We start from the raw sequence: 23,841 nt of genomic DNA on the forward strand, positions 1-23,841 counted from the left end.
TTTTGTGAGTAATGGGGAATACTTCACCAATTCAAAAATCGCGCCTTCTTTATATGATTGAAAAAGTTGGCGATTAGACACCTGTGAAAATATAATCGGCTTTTTGGCTAAAAACATCGATGTTCATCAATGACATCGGTTGGCATCGATGTTTATCCACCTCTAGATTTTTGTTGAATGTAAAAGTTAAGTGCGTTAAAAAATAAAAAAAAAAAAACCTGCCTTTGAGCAGACAAAATTAATTTAGACGTGGTGAGTAGTAGGAAGTAAAAAAAAATTCACAGTTTGTGCCTGAAAACAGTGGTTCTTCATAAACTTGAGTTGACAAACAACCACACACACACATGGAATCGCTTGTGTGGGTGAATGTTTATACAAGATAAACGGTATAAATAAGATTACAAAGCTGGACTAGAAATAAGTTCGCGTCCCGTTATTAATAAGCATCGGGTAAATTAAAAATGACCCCAAGGAAAAATGTTCTGAACTTTTCGTTTTCCCAACGGAAGTTTTAAGTTATCCGTGGAGGGAGAGGAGATTTCAATGCATGTTCTTAGAAATAATAATATTTGAAAATTCCACTGACATATCGACCAGTAACATCGAGTTATCGGAACAGCGGCGGCCATCACTAGTTGCGCAATGTTAAATTTTCGTTTTCCTAGCAGAATAATAGTGTTTGAATCGACTAAAATTTTGTGGGCAAGAACCTGTGTGAGAATTTAACAGTGGCAAGAAAGAATCGTTAGAGACGGATACATATCGATAATCGATAGGTCCGATATTTTTAAAATCGATGACCTCTAACAGAGCAATGTTGGAAAACATCGTATTAACAGAGCAATGTTGGAAAACTTCGAAAGGAAGAGAGATACACAGTTTTTTTTTCGAGAAGAGAGATTCGCGTTAATTTGTGCCAGTGGTTTTAAATAAACAAATCCTGCTCTAAAGCAGATTTAAATCCCTTAGACGCGGTAAGTAATGCTGTTGAGAAAAAATCCGCTTGGAAAAATAGTTATTTGTGTGGGACTTAGAGCTGGAAAGCAAGGGCAATCAAGTAGGCGCGGGGGCGGGAAGGGGTGTATGAGCGTGCGCCTGTGTGTGAGCGTTGGAGCTGGATACACACAAACAGCATTTTTATGTATTCTCCCCCATGAATCTTGGGCTTGTTTTGCTGCTCGCTGGAATGTAAACAAAGCTGCAGACAGGAAATCGTGTCTGTCCGAATTAAAGGCTCATTATCTATCGGCAGTGGGAGTGGGAGCAGGTATTCTGTCCAATCTGGAACTCCAGAATAGGAGTTGGAGCCAGAATCCTTCCTGTGTGTGTGTATGCACGATCTGGGGGAAGTGTGGCAACTCTGCGCAGCATTGCATTTGTATGCTGCACTGCGGCCCTTTTCTCGCACTCTCTCTCCCTCGCACTCTCTCGAGCGCCGTGTTGCAAGTGCTTCGTTCTCTACTTTCTGCTTTTCATTCTGTTCCGTTTCAACGACCAGTTCGGTCGGTCGCATTTTCCAGAAGCTGCAAGTGAAAAAGGAATACGATTTTTGTTTGTGTGTGTGGTTTTTTTGAGTGCAAGAAATTTTAAGAAGTGCCAAACATAGTAATTAAAAAACTCAAGGTTCGTGGCCAAAGTCTTCGGCAGGTAGAGACACACACCTCTACCTGTGGGCGAAATTGTGTGTGTGTGCGCTTGTTTAATATACGCAGCATATTTCTTATGCTGCGGCATCCCAAAGCGGAAATGGGGAGCTGAAAAAAAGCAAACAAATAAAATAACTGACTAGCGGATGATTGCTAAGTCTATGAAAAGAAACATGGAGTTTTGAGATTCGTTTTACTTCAGTTCCTTGTTTAGACACAGACACACATGTACACTGAGCTAACCGTTAAGCCAAATTACTCATATGTACACATTCACCGTCTCTTTCTTGCAGGTGTGGTGTAAAGCGCCTTAATCACCAAGATGAGTTACATGCCAGCCCAGAATCGAACCAGTAAGTACTTTTTTCCTTTCCCCCTAAACCTAAAACTCCGCCTCCTTTAGATTGAACTCCACTTCCGAGAAAGTGTACAAAAATAGGACCCATACAACAGACACAGTGAAAAAAAAATTTTGACAAAAACAGCGTTTGTGGAACTTAATTTTCAAGCTAAGAGGCGTATTTGTTAACCTTGTCTAAATGCAGTTATTATATTTGTAAAAATCAACAAACCAAAGTCAACGCCATTTTATATAAATTCCCTAAAACTAAACAATTTTTGGTAAAATTTAGATAAGTTGTATACCTTATGAATTACAAAAAATGTTAACTGTCTTAGTTTGCTTTAAGAAATGGTCGTTTTTTCACCATTTCAATAAAACGCTTTTAATTTCATTGAATTCGGACGATGTTGGGTGAATTAATTTTCCGGTTAACCGTTGCGTAGGTTGGATTTTCGAGTTGTCGGTTTTTTTTCCTTAAGAACTTTCTTTTTTTGTAAATATATATTGACGTTCCAATTGAAAGATATAAGCGTCTCGACTTGCCAAAGTTAGCTTCCTTTCTCGTTAATTTTAAATATTTCCATTTAACCCGTGAACATGTTAGAGGATGTGAAATGGTATTTAATTAAACTGGGAAAAGCAAACATAATAGTGCTTAAACCTAGTTGCAATTAGAAGTAAATTTATTATTACATTAGTTTAAGTGAGATCTAAACATATTTAAAAAGGGATGTAACACACAGTTGCCTTATTTGCCAGAAACAATTATCTCCTTTATCAAAATACTATAACAACCCCTTTCCTATGGTAATTGAAAGATGCAATGCTTGTTTTTGAAAAGATAGCCAAATGTGACATAAAGTATTTGCTTTTGTCATTTGTTCTTGATGCTCCCTTTGTTTGTGTTGTAAAATATATAGGGTAACTATCCTATCATTCATCCACCCCAGATTAATCATTTATGTTCGTTCTTTGAGCTGCCCACATTTACATACTTGTTAATGCTTCAACATACACCATTTGGATGATCTTTTTTGCTGTGTGACAAGCAACCACCGAAGTATCCTGTGTCCTTACCCTTACCACCAAATTATAGCTGTTTCTGCTCCTTTGGATTTTGCAATTTAGAATTTTTTGTGAGGACACAGCTAAAAGGAGAAGGAAGGAAAATGCTTTCCTCCCTCTCTCTACCGTGCTCCTTTTTGCCACTTCATTTGCAGTTTGCGTTGGTTGGTAAAAGAGGCGTACGCAGGACTTTGTAAAGGGGTTATTTGGAAAATCGAATAGCTTTTGTTAATCACTTTTAATATGTTCTCCACTTTACCCCCATGGATTATTCAGTGCATGGAAAAAATAATATATTCTAAGTTCTGTTATTAAAAAAATTGTCGAGGTCAAATAACTAGACTTAAGTTACCCGATTTTCTATATATTGTATGTAAATAACTTTCCTTTAACTCCTTCAATACTACGCCTCTGTTAGGTACCCTTTGAAACTTGATTCCTTCCCACTTCCACTGCCACTGGCACACACACACTCTACCACACGCGCACTCGAGTACTCGTATATGTGCACGTGGCATTCCTTACCCACCCACTCGCTTTCTCTTTCTCTCTGCCGGGACATTGTCCTCCCTCCCTGTCTTCCAATCTCATTTTCGACTTGGCTGCACATTTTCTTCAACTTTTATTTTGTGGTACTGCTGCTGTGCAGAATTTAATTAGTAAGCTGCAACTTCCACTTAAAGGCTCCGCCCCGCCCCTCTTCCAGACCAGCCGTACTTCGTTTGAGTGCGTGGCCCACTCGAGGGATAAAGCGAAAAGAAAAAGCGCCTAATCGATTTGGGATATGAAACAAAATGGGATTACATTACTACGTTCTAGTAGCGAAAAAAATTAAGCAATTTTTGTGTAACATGCAGGCCTAAAATATTTCCATACCTCAAAGATTTCCTAGATCACATTGGACTAATTTTTTTTTGTAGGGTTTTAGCCCTGATCTCGAGAATCCAATTGTTTGTCGGCAAACAAGAGTTTATACAAACTTAATAAAGGAAAACAAAATAATTATTAATTTGTAATTGTTTAAAAAGTTTAAATTTGTTACAGACAAAATTTAATCCATATCAATAAAAAAAAGAGATAATAATATGCTAAAGGTTATAGAATTTTTAAAATCTGTGTTTACGGACCGTAACCCGATTCGAGTTTATTTGAATCCATGTTGTTCGGAATTTCAATTTATTAAGGTTTGTCTGTACTATTGAAAAGTGGGATCAACAAAGGGGGAGTTGAAATTGCGAATGCAAAATGCAAATGCATACAAAAGGGGCGTGGCCGCACTGTGTCCGCGCATAAGTCAAACAACAAAGGCAAAAAATCGAGGCCTGAAACGGCATAATTAAGACGGAAGTGGCAAACAAAACGCCCCACGAATCCTTTTGCCAGGACCCTCTCATGTGTGAGCACCATGAGCTCTAAACTTTGTGGGAATATCCTGCAGCGTGCAATTTGTCACGCTTCAAAGTTTTCCTTTTGCATATTTTTGTACGTTTGTATGCAGCGATGCTGCTCACTTTGCTGTCAGTCGCTGTCGTTTTCCATTTGGCCATCCTTCAAGGAAAAAAGTGTGGCTTTGAGAGGGTTAAGGGGAGGGCATTGAAACGAAACTCAAATCTAAATCCTACGCCTGGTATGGTTGCTGTGGTGCTCTTAGTCTAATGGCCATGTTTTCCGTTGTTCTTCACCATTCTTGCGTTTAAAGAGATTCACAAAAAGGAATCTATGTTTGTATATATTGAACATAAATACATGAAAACCGAAACTGGCAATACTCTTGCTCTTTTGTTGTTATATTTTGGAAGCCATAAACCCAGACTATGAGAAATGAAAACGTAGATTAACATGGGATTAGAGTATGGAATTTTGATTTAAACACAGCTTGGATAAAGCTTTATGTTTGTTTTAAATTTTGTAAACTTCATTTTCAAATTAAGAAACACTTTGCAAGGGTATACCTTAACAAAGTACTACCTTACCTTGGCTTTGTAATCCATTAGAGCGTCTCTAATGCTCTGATGGAAATCCTTGAAAGACAAACCCCTCCTCACCGAAAATATATACATACACCGACCCACGCTAACACATTCTTCACCCACCTTGCAGTGTCGCATAATAATCAATACAATCCGCCGGATCTGCCGCCGATGGTGTCCGCCAAGGAGCAGACTCTCATGTGGCAGCAGAACTCGTATCTGGGCGACTCCGGCATCCACTCGGGTGCCGTGACCCAGGTTCCATCACTGTCCGGCAAGGAGGACGAGGAGATGGAGGGAGATCCGCTAATGTTCGACCTAGACACCGGATTTCCACAAAACTTCACACAGGACCAGGTGGACGACATGAACCAGCAACTGAGCCAGACGCGCTCCCAACGAGTCCGTGCTGCCATGTTTCCGGAAACCCTGGAGGAAGGCATTGAGATTCCCTCCACCCAGTTCGATCCCCAGCAGCCTACGGCGGTGCAACGTCTCTCGGAACCGTCGCAGATGTTGAAGCACGCGGTGGTGAATCTGATCAACTACCAGGACGACGCCGAGCTGGCCACCAGGGCCATACCGGAGTTGATCAAGCTGCTGAACGATGAGGATCAGGTGGTCGTTTCCCAGGCCGCCATGATGGTCCATCAGCTGTCCAAGAAGGAGGCCTCGCGGCACGCCATTATGAACAGCCCCCAGATGGTGGCCGCTCTGGTGCGTGCCATCTCCAACAGCAACGATCTGGAGAGCACCAAGGCTGCGGTGGGCACGCTGCACAATTTATCGCACCATCGCCAGGGTCTGCTGGCCATCTTTAAGAGCGGCGGAATCCCGGCACTCGTCAAGTTGCTTTCCTCGCCCGTGGAGAGCGTCCTCTTCTATGCGATTACCACGCTGCACAACTTGCTGCTCCACCAGGATGGCTCCAAGATGGCCGTACGCTTGGCCGGTGGCCTCCAGAAGATGGTCACGCTGCTGCAGAGGAACAACGTAAAGTTCCTGGCCATCGTCACCGATTGCCTGCAGATTCTCGCCTATGGGAATCAGGAGAGCAAGCTAATAATCCTCGCCTCTGGGGGACCGAACGAACTGGTGCGCATTATGCGCTCCTACGACTATGAGAAGCTACTGTGGACCACCTCGCGGGTGCTCAAAGTGCTCTCCGTTTGCTCCAGCAACAAGCCGGCCATCGTGGACGCCGGAGGCATGCAGGCGCTGGCCATGCATTTGGGCAACATGTCGCCGCGTCTCGTGCAAAACTGCTTGTGGACGCTCCGCAATCTGTCGGATGCGGCCACCAAGGTGGAGGGTCTCGAAGCCCTGCTCCAGTCGCTCGTCCAGGTTCTGGGCTCCACCGATGTGAACGTGGTCACCTGTGCCGCCGGCATCCTCTCGAATTTGACATGCAACAATCAGCGCAACAAGGCCACCGTTTGCCAGGTGGGCGGTGTTGACGCCCTCGTCCGTACTATCATCAATGCTGGGGATCGCGAGGAGATCACCGAGCCGGCCGTCTGCGCCCTGCGTCACTTGACCTCGCGTCACGTAGACTCGGAGCTGGCCCAGAATGCCGTGCGTCTTAACTACGGGCTGTCGGTGATTGTGAAGCTACTGCATCCACCATCCCGCTGGCCGTTGATCAAGGCCGTCATCGGGCTAATACGCAATTTGGCCCTTTGTCCGGCCAACCACGCCCCGTTGCGGGAGCACGGGGCCATCCACCACCTGGTGCGCCTGTTAATGCGCGCCTTCCAGGACACAGAGAGGGTGAGTAGTTGATAGTTTGTTTAGCTTAACAAGTGTCTTGGTACTGATTCCCACTGTTCGTGTGCATTTGCAGCAACGCTCCTCGATTGCCACCACGGGCTCACAGCAGCCGTCCGCCTACGCCGACGGAGTACGCATGGAGGAGATTGTCGAGGGCACGGTGGGGGCCTTACATATCCTGGCCCGTGAGTCCCACAATCGGGCACTCATTCGCCAGCAGTCAGTAATACCGATCTTTGTGCGTTTGCTGTTCAACGAAATTGAAAATATTCAGGTGGGATAACAATGTTTTTTTTTTGCTTAAGAGAACTCCGGACACTAAACGGTTTATCATTTTAGCGCGTGGCTGCTGGCGTTCTTTGTGAGCTGGCCGCCGATAAGGAGGGCGCCGAGATTATTGAGCAGGAGGGCGCCACCGGGCCGCTGACCGATCTACTGCACTCACGCAATGAGGGCGTGGCCACATACGCCGCTGCCGTGCTCTTCCGGATGAGCGAGGACAAGCCGCAGGACTACAAGAAGCGCCTGTCAATCGAGCTGACCAACTCGTTGCTGCGCGAGGACAACAACATTTGGGCCAATGCCGACCTGGGCATGGGTCCCGATCTGCAGGTGCGTGCCAAGTAGGCTATAGAAATACGAGTTCTGCGGTTTTTCCCCCGTTTTCTGTTCTGATAATTCTCATTTGATATCCCGCGCGAGAAGCGAACGCCGCGCTCTGTACATAAAATTGTAAATTTGTAGAACACTTACTCTAGTCAAGCATTACAAAATGGTATCCATATTAAGTATCGACCTATATATCGCTTGCGTACGATTTCGATAACCTATTGTTGAGTTTAAATATGATTTTGATTCTTATGTTCCGTTATTTGCTTTTCTTGTAACCCACGAATCGATAGATCGTAATTGTTAGTCGATAAGTAGGTAGCTGTAGAAGACCATGGATTACGAATACCGATTCCGATTATTTCTCATCGTATTTAATACCTAAACACACCCCCCACCACCCTCACCGCTTTCCAATTATCCCCCCGAAAAACATCCCAACCAGAAACATTGAAACATGAATTTAAATTTGTATACTCGCTGCGACATATCGAACTTTGTTTATGTTTAATTATGATTTTCTAATTAATTCACGTTTTTTATTTACTTTCGTTCTTTTCTTTTTTTCCTTTATGTTTACTTTGTGTGTGTAAAACCAAAACAAAAATTCACTATAAACACAACTGCAACGGTAAATGAACCTAAACAATCAATGACGGATAATCACTGCACCAAAATCTCACCAACAACAATCAATAAACGCGACTCTCTCTGCCTCACTCTTGCCGCCCCGCTCCTCCACAACAACAACAACCCCCTCCCCTCTCTCTCACCCTGTCTCTCACATTCACTTGCAAACTGACGTTTGCGTGTGTCTTCTTCTTTCCTAACAACTTTTCACTTCTGATCCATCCCAACAACGAATAAATTAAAACGAAACTGTAAAAAATACATCAAACACTTACGATCACGCACATACACACACGTACACGCACACCGACCGATAAACCGATAAACAAACACGAAATTGATCGATCACAGGATATGCTTGGACCTGAAGAAGCATATGAGGGCCTGTACGGACAAGGTCCGCCCAGCGTGCACAGTTCGCACGGAGGTCGCGCATTCCATCAGCAAGGTATGTATGTCATATGCATAAGAAGAGACCCTGACCCTCGTACCCCCCCTCCGCCCCAAAGAAGAAGAATCCCCGCATAGCCCCACAAAAAAAAAAATTAAACTAACGGGAACGTTTACAGGTTGAGACAATTTGATAACTCCTTGGGCCCCGTCCCCCCAAACCCCGCATACATTTAACCGTTTTCGTGTCTGTTCATCATTCAAATAAGCACTAAATAATCGAAGCTAAAAGTTCACATCTCAAGTACTCCAGTGTGAGCCAAACCCCTTTCCCCGTGCCACTAGATCGCTAGATCTCTTTATAACTCTGTATCCATGCTCGATAACCCCCTGATTTCGTTACCACTTAATTTCAACGGCTGCATGTAAAGGATATTAGTAAATGACTTTAGTTTGTGTGCGTTTTCTTTGGTTATTTAACCATACCCTCGCCCCTTTCCATTTGGAATTTTTCCATAAGGTATTCATTTGTCGAGAAATCTGAAAACATTAGAGAATTTGTTACAATTAGGATGTACTATCGGAGGCCGTGGCGTCCATTAAGAGCTCCTGGGATGAAGATTATACATATAAATATTGTCCGACGTTGGGCGTCAATTATGTTTAACAGTTTTTGAAGAAAAAGTATGTGATATTATTAAAAACGTATTCGCGGATATTTGCCCCCTTTTCTCAGTTTTCCCTCTTGAGTGTCTGTCCCTGATAGCCTTCAACGAAAAACACTGAGGACTTAACACGTAGTTTGAAGATCTTAGCACCACACACACACACAAAGAACAACACCTATAAATCATCAACTGCAAATAACAACGAAATTCAACTAATTGAAGAAAGGATACTACCAACGCCAAAAAGTTTCGTTCTCTCTTTCATTCAATTGAATACATAGCCGGGATAAATCATCGATTGGACCGAGAATGATGAAGCAATATTTATGTTTCGTTAATACTTTTGAATATTTATCCTTTTGTATACACATACCTTGCGTTTGTTTCATTAGAATGCATTTACAATTCAAATATCCCATCAACGAAGCAACTTTAGTTCAGTTCGGTTCAGTTTGCATGTCTCGTAGCCTGCGATATTCGCATAGACCTAGTCACCACCTATATTCATGTATCTTATCCTGTACATATATCTCTAGTTTATAAGACGTGTGTGCATGCAGATTTGAAAGGACGTATTCCAATCGAAAATAACTGATCTTTGTCGTGCCGTATTTAGTTAAGAATATTTAAGCGGCTTTCAGCGATTGATTTTTGTTGATTGATACTTTAGTTTAATGTGTAAAGACGGCCGTGCATGAGTGGAATCTACATTTCGTTTGAATTGGGGTAAACAATTTAAAAAATAATATTGTCAAAGGAAAACAATATAGAGAGGAATACTTGGTTATTACGTTCGGTTTACGTTTGTTGTTTATATTTGGCGAGTAATGGAAAACCCATAGTTTAATATGTGCTCGATTCCAGCGAAAGACGATGAATCCACTTGTGCAGGACCCCAAGATGGTGCACCAACCGTTGGTTGGATTCAGGCAATACGAATCCTGTTTACTAATCATAGTTCTTCCCATTATTCTTTCCCCGTTCTCGTTTGTCCGCAGGATATGATACTCTACCAATAGATTCGATGCAGGGTCTGGAGATCAGCAGTCCGGTGGGCGGCGGCGGTGCTGGTGGTGCTGCCGGCAATGGTGGAGCAGTGGGCGGAGCTGGCGGTGGCAACATCGGCTCCATTCCGCCCAGCGGCGCACCCACATCGCCCTATTCCATGGACATGGACGTCGGCGAGATCGATGCCGGTGCATTGAACTTTGATTTGGACGCCATGCCGACGCCACCCAATGACAACAACAATCTGGCTGCCTGGTACGATACCGACTGCTAGACAAGACTAGATCGAGATGCAATGACGACAAGCCGAGCTAAGGGTAAGGGTCGAGATTCCATTCGACCCCAACAAAAAATAATATTATATATTAATTATAATGCGAACGACGCAACGCAACGGCAAGAAACCCATATTATATGATGCATTACATATTATCCACATAAACGACATGGAAAATTAAACAAATGTTTGCAATAGAACTCGTACATTTCTCTTTACATGGTGTTCTTTTTATTTGCTGTCCAAATGGGAATAAAAAAGGAAACTACATGACGAGGGAAGTTCTTGCTAATATAACAACTGATTTGATGACACTATTTTCCTGGCGCTAGCAATGCTTTTCTCCCAGATCGTGATTCTAAACCTTCTTCAGTTTCAACCGCAAATACTTAATACTTTGTCAATTTATTTTTATAAACCTGCTTCAAAATTGTACCATAAAAATGGTCAAAATACGATCAATGTCGATTTAGACTACCACTTCAAATTGGGATGGGTAATGGTCCCTATCCATTTGAACGCTTAGTTTTCGAGTAGTTTTATAAATTTAAAAAATTGTGTCATAAAAATGGCCACAATGTGACCCAAAATTACAAACACTTTAGCAGATCAACATAGATTTAAACTACCACTTCGAAATGGGGCTTAAACAAGGATGTTTAAAGGTAGAGAAGGAAGTACAGGACCCTTTCCAATCAAAGGTTTAATGCTCGACTAGCTTTGTAACAGATTAACAGGGATAGTTTTATTTGCTGGGAGGAGCGTTCGTAAACCTACAGGTGTCTGCCGAACCACTTGTGGTCCACGGGCGAGAGCCACCGATGGCAGCCGCTGAGGTTGTTCTGGATGACGTACTTCATGGTGAAGGGATTCTCGTTCTGGCGTTCGTGCTCCTCGTCTTCGGCCCGCTGCTGGTCGAGCATTTCTTGGGAAACGACGGCCGCCTGGAAGGGCAGCTGGTTGGCTACCTGCTGCAGGAACTGTCGCACCTCGACGAACTCGCACCGGCCGGCGATCTCGACGATGACGCGGCCGGCCTTGATGGGGGTCACGTAGTGGTCGATGGCCCCCTTGCCGCCGCCCATGCGCTGGCCCTGACCCTTCTTGGTGATCGGTTGCCAAGGTGCGGGCACACGCCATGTGGCGAACATGGTGGCCACGTTCATCTTGCGTCCAATGGTCAGGCGCATCATCTCGTAGTGGCCCCATCGCAGGCGTCCTCCGCCGGTGGCCACAATCGCGTACTGCTTGTGCAGCAGCGTGTTGTGCAACATCTCCGGACCGCGCATGTAGCGCAAACGTTTCTGCATCTTGGGCGGCCGGATGTTCGGCGGCAGCTGCGGCTGACGCTCCATGATCCTTAGTTTGGGTCGCTCTGGTTGCTGCACATCTATATTTGATTGGTTGAGTGGTTAGTTATCTTGCGGAGCTGAAGCAGGTGCCACTTACTTTGGTATTTGATGGGCGGAGCAAAGTATTTCAGGCCGGCTGTTTGTACAACTGCTATGTTGCCCGCTGAAATGGAAGGGAAATGCTGTAATCCCGGTGTGGTCATATGTGGAAACCCCCCAATTACCTGTAAGGGTTTGCTTGAAAAGCTCTCCCACCGATTTCAGGACCAGCATTGCAGGTTTTCAGTTAGTTTTAATTAAATTTTATTAAATCTTTTTGCTAAAAATGTGTTGCATCAACAATACTCAGCGTTGCCAGACTATTTACATAGCCAGGTTCAAAACAACGGTTTGCTGAGATGTGAAACCATCGATAGGTTTTATATCGATAGCTATTAGTTTGTGTCCAAGTTTCGGACCACTCTACACACCCTCTTTCTCACTGGTTTATTTGCAGTATTTTTGGTATATTGTGCCCAGTGTGGCCGTGTCATTTTTAAACGAACCAGCTAGCCAGCGCCTCGGCCACACTGTACTGCATACACGAAAATAAAAATTTTTTTTTGACAAAATCGTGCATGTTTTCGCTCGCAATCCGTATGCACAACGCAGGCCGCGCGAGCCCTAGCTAGCTAGACCGCCGCCCCACCCGTCCAACGAATCGCAGCGCATCGCATCCCGCGAGCAGCGCTCCCACTTGTGTGTTTGTTATGAATATACCGAAGGTGACAACATCGCTTGGTGCCGCCGAAAAGGCGAAACCCGAACGTGTGGCATCCGCCGCGGTCGCAGCAGCAGCAACCTTCAATGCGGTCAGCCTGCAGAAGCGCAGTGGCGTGGATGACCCATCGGCCAGCGCAGCTGGGGAGGATCCCTCGCGCAAGAAGGCCAAGACGGAGCTGCTCCTCGGAGCGCCCACCAGTTTGTCCAGTTTGCCCGCCAAAGCGACGCAGCAGCTCCTCTTTCAGCGGGGTAAGGCGCAGGTCAAAGATGCACCGGATCCATCGGATGATGTGTCCTGGGAAGCCCGCGACTCCACCGGCCAGCAGATTATAGTGTGCAACTTTGGCTCCACCGCCACTGAAATCAAGGCGGAGGATGCGGACAAGCAGAGTAAGTGTGGAGCAACTCCTTGCCAGAAACAGTCTTCTCAACCAGAACACCCCCAAACAACAGCCTTTGCCAGCTTTACCAAAAAGGAGGGCGCCTCCTCGTCGGCCTCGTCCTCCTCCTCCACCGCCTCCATTATCTCCATTGAGCCCAGCGGCTCCTCGGTCCAGGAGCAGCAGGCTGACCATAATCCCGGCAAGGCGGAGGACCTCGACTACGTGCTGATGCCAGCCGCCGGGGCAACGGAAAGCAGTACCAGTACCAGTACCGTGGGTGGAACCACCACCTCCACCATCATTCTGAACACCAACAATGGGGCCACAGGAGTCAGCAGCAGCGGAGCCGGCGGCACCACCGCCACCGCCACGATTCTCAACCAGAAGCAGCCCGGCCACACCAACTACAACATCTTCAACACCAGCACGACGGCCACAGGCAGCCAAACGCCTACCACCACGCTGCTTAATCGGGTGAATCTGCACGCCAAGATGAAGACCCAGCTGGTGGTCAACGCCAAGAAGCTGACGGAGGTCACGCAGACGACGGCCAAGGTGTCCATTGGCAACAAGACGATATCGGTGCCGCTGCTCAAGCCGCTGATGAACGCCAGTGGGGCGTCCACCGCCGGCGGAGCCACGATTGTGGAGAGCAAGCAGTTGCAGCTGCAGGCGGGTGGCCAGGTAACCACCTTGCAGCCGGGCGGAGCAGTTCAGCAAGTGCACCATCAGCACGTGCATCCGCACACGCATCCGCATGCCCATCACAACTTCACCAAGCTGATCAAGCGGGTGCCCAAGAACCCGGGCACCATTGTCTCGTTCTCGGGGCTGCAGATCAAGCCGGCGACCACCAAGATCGTGGCCACCAAGGTGGTCAGCAAGAAGATGTCGCTGCAGCTGCAGCAGCACCAGCAGCAGCAGCAGCTCCAACAGCAGCAGCTTCAGCAGCTGCAGGTGACGAGCGGTGGCTTGGCCCCGCCCACTGGCAGCATTGTGACCATCACCACCACCAATCCCAGCCAGACGTACGCAATGGTCCAGGATGCCGCGGGCGCAGTAGCATCTCATTCGAAGGAAGAAGATGCTCCGCCTCGGAAGATAACTTACACGGAGAACCTGCAAAAGATCCTGAACAAGAGCAAGTCCCAGGACGACGAGTTCGCCAACATCAACAGCGTGGTGATCAAGCCGCTGGACAAGAGCACCACCCTCAACTGCCCGCCCAGCTTCAATATCTTCAAGCAGCAGGCAACCCAAAACCAAACCAACACCTCCGTGGGCAGTGGAGCCCAGTGCACCCCAGTGACCTTAACCATGACGCCGGCCTCGGGCAGCAACTCCTCGGATCTGGCCACCACCGCCTCCCAGTCCACCGTCTCCGTCTCTGCGGGCACCATCTGCATCAATAGTCCGATGATGGGCTCGCGGCCCATTATCTCCATTCAGAACAAGAACATATCCCTGGTGCTCTCGAAGACGACGATGGCCCAGCAGAAGCCCAAAATGATCACTACCACCACGCTGGCCAGCCAGTCGGCGCTGCAGATGCATCATGCTTTGGTCCAGGACTCGAATGCCAATGCGGAAAAAGCGGACAGAGCCACCTCTGGTTCAGCAGTGGCGGGATCCATGCAGCTCAAGCTGACCACTGTGGCCGCCTCCACGCCAGCCAAACTCAGCGTTAGTCTGGCCACCGAAGCGGCCAAGCTGGAGGAGATTGCCGGCGAGCCAAAGGCCAAGGTGTTGCTCAAACAGGAGACGACCGTGAAGGATGCAACTGGAACTGGAAATGGAACTGGAGCTTCGGCCAGCGAACAGCAGGAGCGGAGCGAGGAGACAGGCACGCCGGAGAAGCGCTTAAATGCCAATACCACATTGACGCCCATTAGCCAGGTGCAGAATCAGAACCAGAACCAGGTGGCCACTGCCACTGCTACGCCTACCTCAACTGCCTCCAATCCCAGCACGCCCACTGCTCCAGCCAGTGCTGTGGTCACGGCCACGCCCACTTTGGTGGGCCACAATCAACGCTCGGGCACGGAGGATTCGAATAATGCCCTGCTGAAGAAGCTGCTCCAGAACAGCAGCAGCAGCAACCACAGCCACGGCCACGGGCTCAATGCCAATCCCATTAGCATACCCTCGACGGCACCGCTCTCCGCCAGGAAGGTGATCAATGTGCGGGCCCCCAGCATGGGACTGGTCAGCAGTCTGGAGGCGCAACTGGCGCGTCCCGTGATTCCGCCAGTGCCAGCGGCCACCCAAGCGGCGGGCAACAGTAGTAGTGGCGGATCCGTGGCCACCTCCACCGTTACCACAACGGTGGCCAGTGGCGGAGGCAGTGGCCAGCAACAACAACAGGTGGTGGCCACCACTGCCTCGGAACGAACTGGTACTCCGGTAACAGCAGTCGTGGCCATCTCCTCCGCACCTGAACCCAAGCTGGAGCAGCAGAAGTCGGAGCAGCCGTTGGTGGTGGCCACCCCACAGCCACCAGCACCTCCTCCTTCGCAGCAGCAACAGCCTCCTCCGCAACAGCAACAGCAACAGCTTCAACTGACAACCCACCAAGTCAAGCAGACGGTGCAGATAGTGTCCAAGGAGACATCCTTTATCTCCGGACCCATCGTGGCGAACAACACTAAAGTGTCGCAGGAAGCCACTGCCAAACAACCTGCCGAGCTGTTGCCGCCGCCTCCGTACGAACTGGCCACTGCTCCCATCTCGAATGTGACCATATCCATATCCACCAAGCAGCCAGTGCCGCCCAAGGAGCTGCTGCAGATGAAGCCCACCAAGGCGGTGGCCATGTCGCTGCCCATGGATCAGGGCGAGGAATCCCAGCCAGAGCAGGCGGAACAGCAGCAGCAGCCAGCACCACATCAACCGGAACGACAGGGAGGAGCCACCGTAGCGGGAGGAATATCATCACAAACTGGTGCAGCCATATGGAGCAATAGCAATCATGTGGAGGCCAAGATACCTTTTAAGCCGGGCGAGGCCCAGAAACGCAAGCTGCCCATGCATCCGCAGTTGGACGAGAAGCAGCTCCAGCCGCAGCAGCAGCAACAGGTGGAGATGCCGATGCCCATCAGTGGTGTTTCCTTGCCAGCCGGACAAACTGCAACAACCGGCGGACAAACTGGTCCCGAAAAGGTACAGCTCATTTCGGCCATTGCCAGTTATGTGAAGAAATCTGGCGAGGCACAGCAGCCCATTCAGAGTCAGAGTCAGAGTCAGAACCAAAGCCAGGGTCAGGTGCAGATGCAAGCGCAGATGCAGGCAGCCATGCAGGGTCAACTAGCTGGACAGATGCCTGGACAAATCGCTGGGCACATGCCCGGCCAGCAGATGCATTTGCAAATGCAGCAGCATCAACATCAGCTCCATGTGGCAGTGCATCCCCAGCATCAGCAGCAGCAGGCTCCGACTCATCCGATTCCCATGCCTGGACAAGGAGCAGGACCCATCCCCGTAGCATCCACCGCCAGCACCAGCATGGAACCCAAGGCGGGGGACCAAAGAAAGCGACGCAAGCGGGACGTGCAGAAGCCAAGGCGCACCAATCTGAATGCCGGACCTGCAGGAGTTCTCAAGGATCTGACAGGTACGCTACCAGCAGGTGCCATGGTCCAGCTGGCCGGCATGGCCCCGGGCACGCAGTACATCCAGGGATCGCAGCCGGGCACTGGTCATGTGATCACCACCACCGGAGGACAGGGAGGAGAAGGAAGAGGAGGAGGCGTTAGCCTGGGTGGGGCAGGTGCCTCGCCCATGCTCAAGAAGCGAGTGCGCAAGTTCTCCAAGGTCGAAGAGGATCACGATGCATTTACCGAGAAGCTGCTGACCCACATCCGCCAGATGCAGCCGCTCCAGGTGCTGGAGCCGCACCTGAATCGCAACTTTCACTTTTTGATCGGCAGCAATGAGGCGCCCGCATCGAGTGGAGGCACAGTATCCTCGGCCAGCGGATCCTCCTCCTCAGCAGCAGGAGGAGGTGGTGGTGGCAAACTCAAGGGCGGAGGATCTCTGGGTGGATCCCGGGGCTGGCCGCTGAGCAAGCATTTGGAGGGACTGGAGGACTGTGATGGCGCCATTCTGGGTCGCTTTGGACGGGTGCGTCTGCCGGGGATTCCCTCGTTATACGACAGTGAACGCTTTGGCGGCAGTGGAGGATTGGTGGGAGGATCTGCCACTCGTTCGCCCTCACCCACGTCCGTGTCCCTGGAAACCGAGAAGGCATCGCTGCCCATGTCCAGCATCCAGAACGATTTCTACGACCAGGAGTTCTCCACGCACATGGAGCGTAATCCGCGAGAGCGCCTGCTGCGACACATTGGCGCCGTCAAGGACTGCAATCTGGAGACCATAGATCTGGTGGAGAGCGAGGGCGTGGCTGCGTGGGCGGCCCTGCCCCGGATCACCCGCTATCCGGGATTGATACTGCTCAATGGGAATAGCCGTTGCCATGGGCGGATGTCGCCGGTGGCCCTGTCGGAGGATCCGCTGACCATGCGGGTCCCAGTGTCGCCGCTGCTTCGCTCCTGCAGCGAGGAGCTGCGCAAGGCACAGCAGTTGGAACTGGGAACGGGAACTGGAATGGGAGCCCTGAACAACAATAACTACCAGCAGAAGAACCAGAATGTGATACTCGCACTGCCCGCCTCATCCTCGGAGAATATAGCCGGCGTGCTGCGGGACCTGGCCAATCTGCTGCACCTGGCACCCGCCCTCACCTGCAAGATCATCGAGGACAAGATGGGCGACAAGATGGAGGCGCTGCAGTCAGTGGACCAGGATCACGAGGAAAAGCAGGACTTTAAGCGACCCTCAGCCGCCGTGAGTCATGGCCATCTGCGAAAGATCCTCAATGGACGCCGCAAGCTGTGCCGCAGCTGTGGCAATGTGGTCCAGGCCACTGGCTTGCGGGTTCCCCGGCACAGTGTGCCCGCTCTGGAGGAACAGCTGCCCCGTTTGGCCCAACTAATGGCCATGCTCCCGAGGAAGTCGGCACCCCCACCGTTTGTGTACTTCTGCGATCGCGCCTGCTTTGCCAGATTCAAGTGGAGCGGCAAGGAGGGCCAGGCGGAGGCGGCCAGTCTGTTGCTGCAGCCGGCCGGTGGCTCCGTCTCGACCTCCGCCTCCACGGGTGACTCACCCAGCAGCGCCTCCGGCACCAGCTCATCAATGGCGCTGGCGGAGACGATGGTGGTCAAGCAGGAACCGCCGGAGGACGAGGCTGATGACCAGAAGCAGGACAACGGTAACGGTAACTCCAGCAACAGTCTCAACCTTCCCGTGCAGCGCAAGTGCATCGTCAAGTGCTTCAGTGCCGATTGCTTTGCCACGGATTCGCCGGCCATCAAACTGGAGTTCGAGGGAGCAGGAGGAGGAGGAGCGGGATCGGGATCAGGATCAGGATCCGGACCCGGGCCAGCTAACAATACGGTGTGGCTAAGGGAGACGGAGGCTAGTGGACTCCAGCTGGAGGACACCAGGCAGTGTGTGTTCTGCAATCAGCGGGGCGATGGCCTGGCGGATGGACCCTCGCGACTGCTCAACTTTGATGTGGACAAATGGGTGAGTGCCCCATACGGTTTCAATTGGTTTATTAGATCACCCTTACTCGTTCGTTAAAAAGTAAGGAACAGGTAGAAGGAAGCTTTTCTGTCCCTTTGATATAATGTATGTATATTATGCTCGGCCATATCTATTGGCACACCAAGAAATTCTCAAATGAAACCAGTATTCTAGAAGTTATTAGGAAAAACGTAACTTTTTGTTTATCTAAAAATTAGCTTCGGCAGATGGCGCCACCTTAAATTTGATTGCTATTGGGTGGCATCTAAATTGTTTTAAATTGGTCTGCTAAGTAACTTGTTTTTCAATCGCCTTGCATCCTAGGTTCACCTGAACTGTGCCCTATGGTCCAATGGTGTCTACGAGACCGTCTCCGGGGCACTGATGAACTTCCAGACGGCTCTGCAGGCGGGTTTGAACCAGGCGTGCAGCTCGTGCCACCAACTGGGCGCCACCATCAAGTGCTTCAAGTCGCGCTGCAACAGCCTGTACCACCTGCCCTGCGCCATCCGTGAGGAGTGTGTCTTCTACAAGAACAAGTCTGTGCACTGCAGTGCCCATGGCCATGCCCACTCCGGTGGCTTAGCCACCGGGGGATCGGGGGCGGGATCTACAGTTGGTGGCGGCGGAGGATTGGGAGCTGGCTCCACGGCGGAGAACGAACTGGGCTCGCTGGTCGTCCATCGGAGGGTGTTCGTGGATCGCGACGAGAACCGGCAGGTGGCCACCGTCATGCACTACTCGGAGCTGAGCAACCTGCTGCGTGTGGGCAACATGACCTTCCTGAATGTGGGTCAGCTGCTGCCCCACCAGCTAGAGGCCTTCCACACGCCCCACTACATCTATCCCATTGGCTACAAGGTGGTGAGTATTTTCCCTGACCCTGTGATTTTCCCCAGATTATGGAAAAAAATAGTCTAAATTAAGCTACAAATTAAGATTTGTTACTGAAGACAAGCTATTATCCAAATAGGTCTTTAAATAATGTTAGCTGTAAATCCGAAACGAAAGCCAAATATGTGTTGGCTTTCAAGCAATTTAATTAAGCACTATAACTGAAACATATAAGAGTTTACAATTCGCTGTATAGAATGTGCTTGCATACATACTTTTAAAGATCAACAGGGTTTTCATTTCTTTTTGATTCTCTGATAAAGCTTACTTATTATTAAACACAATTTGAGAAAATTGCTTTTTTAATATCCAAATTAGTTTTAAAATTAAAAATGTCAAACAATTTTTTTTTAAACAACATGCTACTTTAGAAATTTTGTAAAATTTAAAATTTACATTAAATTAAGTAATGAATTTTAGTCCGAGTTAGTTTAAAGTAATACTTTTTCTTTTCCTGTTAAAATGTTCAAAAAGTAGCTGTATATATGTATATTTATATTTATAAATGGCTATATGTATATATGGCTATAGACTTTTTAAAATTTGCACAAGCCCGAAAAAGGGCTAAAGTGGCCAGACTGCAACTATAATACCAATTTCCTCCTCCAGAGTCGCTACTACTGGTGCGTACGTCGACCGAATCGCAGGTGTCGCTACATCTGCAGCATTGCGGAGGCCGGCTGCAAACCGGAGTTCCGCATCCTGGTGCAGGACGCCGGCGACAGCAAGGAGCCGGAGCGCGAGTTCCGCGACAGCACTCCTTCGGCGGTGTGGCAGCAGATTCTGCAGCAGATCACGCGACTGCGCAAGGTGCACAAGTGGCTGCAGCTCTTCCCGCAGCACATCAGCGGCGAGGATCTGTTCGGCCTGACGGAACCCGCGATCGTGCGCATCTTGGAGAGCCTGCCCGGCATCGAGACGCTCACCGACTACCGCTTCAAGTACGGCCGCAATCCGCTGCTGGAGTTCCCGCTGGCCATCAATCCGTCCGGAGCGGCGCGCACGGAGCCCAAGCAGCGCCAGCTGCTCGTCTGGCGGAAGCCGCACACCCAGCGCACGGCGGGAAGTTGCAGCACCCAGCGGATGGCCAACTCGGCGGCCATTGCCGGCGAGGTGGCCTGTCCCTACAGCAAGCAGTTCGTCCACTCCAAGAGTTCCCAGTACAAGAAAATGAAGCAGGAGTGGCGCAACAACGTGTATTTGGCCAGGTCAGCTATTTTTATGCCACCTTTTAATGCCCCCTGTTTGCTCATGTTACCCCCCGCTCCTTTTCCAGGTCCAAGATCCAAGGATTAGGTCTTTATGCCGCGCGGGACATTGAGAAGCACACCATGATCATCGAGTACATTGGCGAGGTCATCCGTACCGAGGTCTCCGAGATACGCGAGAAGCAGTACGAGTCCAAGGTGGGTTTGGAATCAAGGGCCCTGCCATATTGATCTTTCAAATGAACACTTATAAGCAGAGACCGTAAATAAGAGTTATTCGAGACTTTTACTTTTAAAAGATGATTCTTACTATTAAAAGAAATAATAACACTATTTTTACTTTTGTCCACAATGTGTTACACAATTGCAATACGAGGTATTTACTAGTTTTTACTAATTGCATAACATATTAGACAAATGGTAATTAAATCCCAGTAGGCCTTTTAAAGTAAAAGTCTTAAATAACTCTGTTTATAAGAGTTTTTTAAAAATCACACTCATTTTAACTTGAAAAAAAAGTTATTTTAAAATCCCACTCACCTTAACTTGAAAAAAAAAAACAATTCAAGCCAACAAGCCAAGACTTTACAATTTAAAGTAATATAATCTCTTTGATTAAATTCCACTTAAACGTGATTTTAAGATTCAAGTGAGTTATAGGGCTCAAGTTTTGATCACTTGAGATGACCTGGCTAACTAATGACTAATTACTTAACTGATCTGATGTGATCCCACAGAACCGCGGCATCTACATGTTCCGGCTGGACGAGGATCGCGTGGTGGATGCCACTCTGAGCGGCGGCCTGGCGCGCTACATTACCACTCGTGCAATCCCAACTGTGTGACGGAGATCGTGGAGGTGGATCGCGATGTGCGGATCATAATATTCGCCAAGCGGAAGATCTATCGCGGCGAGGAGGTGGGTTGGGCGACTGGAGATTATAGGATGATAAGATTGTAATCTGTAATTCCATATTTCAGCTATCCTACGATTACAAGTTCGACATCGAGGATGAGTCGCATAAAATACCTTGTGCCTGCGGGGGCGCCCAACTGCCGCAAGTGGATGAACTAGAGTCGGGAGGAGCCGGAGCCTCTGCCGGAGGAGCAGAGCAGGCGCAAGAAGCGGCGGCGTGTGCGCCGCTCCCAGTGAACCGGAATAGAAATAGGAACAGGAATAGAAACCGAAACAGGAATCGGAACAGGAATTGTTGTATCTGATCAATTAGATAGATTCGCTGAGCAGTTTAGACACCGTGTACATACATACAATTATATATATATGTATATATATAGATATATATATATATATGCCGATATGCTCCATTGGCGAGCATAGAGAACCCTGTAAGTTATGTATATGTGCCCACTGTAGCTAATTCGTATCCCGTGTCCCACAAATATCGCTCGTAGGTGGAGAAGTGGAGGGAGTGGAGTGTTTCATAGTTTAAATTGAATGATTGCTATCGTTTCTATATATATAGAGATAATATAAATGTTAATGCTAGGACATGACCGATAGGCCCCCTGTAATGTATTTCTGACCTTTACCCTTGACCGCCCCACACAGTCGCAGAGGAGCATCTTATTTTTTTTTTTTTTGTCTTAGCACCATCTCCACCAAATCCACACCCAAATCCATCATGAGGAAAACAAACAGATCCCCAACAGATGGCCAACCCAAAACTTGACTTTATGCGTGTGTGCCTTCTTCCCCTCTGTTTACCATTATATCATTATTATCATATTTGTAGTGGCTATTTTTCGATATTCGCATACATGTACAACCCTTCTTTGAATATACATATACGCCAATAAGGATATATACAAAACCTATTTTTATTTTATTTTATTTAACTAGTTTTGCAATTAACTTTAAGTACATTTATCCAAACTCCAAGCAACGTGTATTTTTCATCCCCTAAAGAGTTAAGTAAATTTTATGCCACCATTTTACACACGAATTGTTTTATTTCTCAACTAATGGTATAGACTATTGGGGATTTAAGCTCAAGTTCTCCGCTTGGCCAGAGCGAGAAGCCTCTGGAGCTGGACTCCGGCCGCCAGGGTGAGGATGTCAAAGTTCTTGAGGTACCAGGACAGGTTGTACATCATGTGGATGCGCCAGTTCTTGTCGAGGAATGCCTTGTAGAAGTGGCTCATCTGATCCGCGGAGACATCCTCAGTTCCACTCTCCTTGTGCAGGCGCATGAAGTCCTCCTTCTCCTGGGCACACCGAAATCGAAAGAGATGGCAAATGTAGATGGGAGGGTATTAGAAAGAGATGGCGATTTAACAAAGTTATCCTGTCAAAACGCTAAAGATTTTTTTCAATGACCTTTTCGGATTCTTAATAACCTAAGAAATCGATCACAATCAAATTTTTATTAGGTTTCAACTTCTGTACAAAATTGATTCTTCAGAAATCACAGTTAAGTAAACTACTGTTTCCCGACCACTTTCCATTGCGGATCAATAACTATTTCTTATTGATGGAGATCAGTAAATTTTTGCGTTTTTCTAACTGGAAAGAAAGATTCTTAGATCTCACCTCGTAGAAAACGCTTGTTATGCCGCGTCCAGAAGTCCGTGTTCCACGCCTCCACCTCGATCCGCTTGAGCCGCAGATTCCGGGCCAGCCGCGTCTCATCGTCGTCGTAGTGCCGCACATACGGCCGGAGATTGGACTGGGCGTCCGGCGGTCCTATGTAGTCGCACTTGACCGATTTGGGATCGGGTTTCTCGTTCAGTCCCACCACTACGGTCTTCTTTTTTCCCGGCGGCGGTGGTTCCGTTTGAACTGCGGCATAACATCGAGGCAGCTGTGTGTTATCCCAAAATTCGTAAATCAAATATCCCTCTGGGGTGAACTTAATAGACTTACGCTAAGCTGGGAAAGCAAAATCCGGGGCTGGTATCTAAAACATTTGTTCATTTCGATTTGTCTAATGTTGTTATGTTATGTCAGGTGACCAGTGTGGCCCGTTGAAACGCTGAAACATACCCAGAACATTAACAGAAAAACATTATGGGGATTCCAGTAAGTTGTTCCTATTTAATCCGAAAATATTTTAAAATTCAATGTCAAACTTGTTTAGATATTTTGCAGTTTAAAAGTGATAAAACTATGCCAATTTGGCCGCCAAAAAGTAACAAAAGACAGGAATCAAATGATTATAACTTACTTTTTCACTTTCAACAAAATTTGTCAGAAAAGACAAAACAAAAAACCCACAATGAAAAGAGCGACTGTTTCGAGGACCTAAACTAATAAAACTTTTTC

General features: G+C 48.1%; 4 protein-coding genes across 7 annotated transcripts; 2 read left to right on the plus strand and 2 right to left on the minus strand.

The window, feature by feature from the left end:
- Nucleotides 1–110: 110 nt before the first annotated feature.
- Nucleotides 111–10,594, plus strand: LOC128264687 (armadillo segment polarity protein). 4 transcript variants are annotated; one of them, XM_053000317.1, is made up of 7 exons: nucleotides 111–252; nucleotides 1,940–1,999; nucleotides 5,155–6,794; nucleotides 6,868–7,068; nucleotides 7,134–7,406; nucleotides 8,385–8,481; nucleotides 10,090–10,594. In XM_053000317.1, the coding sequence occupies exons 2-7, from the start codon at nucleotides 1,969–1,971 to the stop codon at nucleotides 10,371–10,373; spliced, it is 2,526 nt and encodes an 841-aa protein (XP_052856277.1). In that variant the 5' UTR covers nucleotides 111–252; nucleotides 1,940–1,968; the 3' UTR covers nucleotides 10,374–10,594. The 4 variants fall into 4 exon arrangements, with proteins under 4 accessions (XP_052856277.1, XP_052856276.1, XP_052856279.1 ...); XM_053000316.1 differs by lacking the exon at nucleotides 111–252 and adding an exon at nucleotides 818–974; XM_053000318.1 differs by lacking the exon at nucleotides 111–252 and adding an exon at nucleotides 1,468–1,623.
- Nucleotides 10,595–11,091: 497 nt separating this feature from the next.
- Nucleotides 11,092–12,095, minus strand: LOC128264702 (39S ribosomal protein L16, mitochondrial). Its single transcript, XM_053000336.1, has 3 exons — nucleotides 11,953–12,095; nucleotides 11,826–11,891; nucleotides 11,092–11,766 (listed from the first exon to the last, which is right to left on the minus strand). Exons 1-3 carry the CDS (start codon nucleotides 11,999–12,001, stop codon nucleotides 11,150–11,152), a joined length of 732 nt encoding a protein of 243 aa, XP_052856296.1. The 5' UTR covers nucleotides 12,002–12,095; the 3' UTR covers nucleotides 11,092–11,149.
- A 157-nt stretch (nucleotides 12,096–12,252) lies between these two features.
- Nucleotides 12,253–22,514, plus strand: LOC128264679 (histone-lysine N-methyltransferase trr). The gene is given in 9 exon segments (XM_053000306.1): nucleotides 12,253–12,880; nucleotides 12,944–18,456; nucleotides 18,781–19,320; nucleotides 19,960–20,558; nucleotides 20,627–20,756; nucleotides 21,296–21,374; nucleotides 21,377–21,477; nucleotides 21,540–21,599; nucleotides 21,601–22,514. Coding segments are annotated over 9 exon segments (7,458 nt in total). The 5' UTR covers nucleotides 12,253–12,477; the 3' UTR covers nucleotides 21,634–22,514.
- Nucleotides 22,510–23,582, minus strand: LOC128264711 (COA8 family protein CG14806, mitochondrial). The gene is made up of 4 exons (XM_053000347.1): nucleotides 23,443–23,582; nucleotides 23,110–23,380; nucleotides 22,958–22,959; nucleotides 22,510–22,781 (listed from the first exon to the last, which is right to left on the minus strand). Exons 1-4 carry the CDS (start codon nucleotides 23,491–23,493, stop codon nucleotides 22,569–22,571), a joined length of 537 nt encoding a protein of 178 aa, XP_052856307.1. The 5' UTR covers nucleotides 23,494–23,582; the 3' UTR covers nucleotides 22,510–22,568.
- Between the last annotated feature and the right edge of the window lie 259 nt (nucleotides 23,583–23,841).

Source organism: Drosophila gunungcola, unplaced genomic scaffold (genome assembly GCF_025200985.1).
Source record: "Drosophila gunungcola strain Sukarami unplaced genomic scaffold, Dgunungcola_SK_2 000076F, whole genome shotgun sequence".
In the NCBI taxonomy this organism is placed as follows: Eukaryota; Metazoa; Arthropoda; class Insecta; order Diptera; family Drosophilidae; genus Drosophila; species Drosophila gunungcola.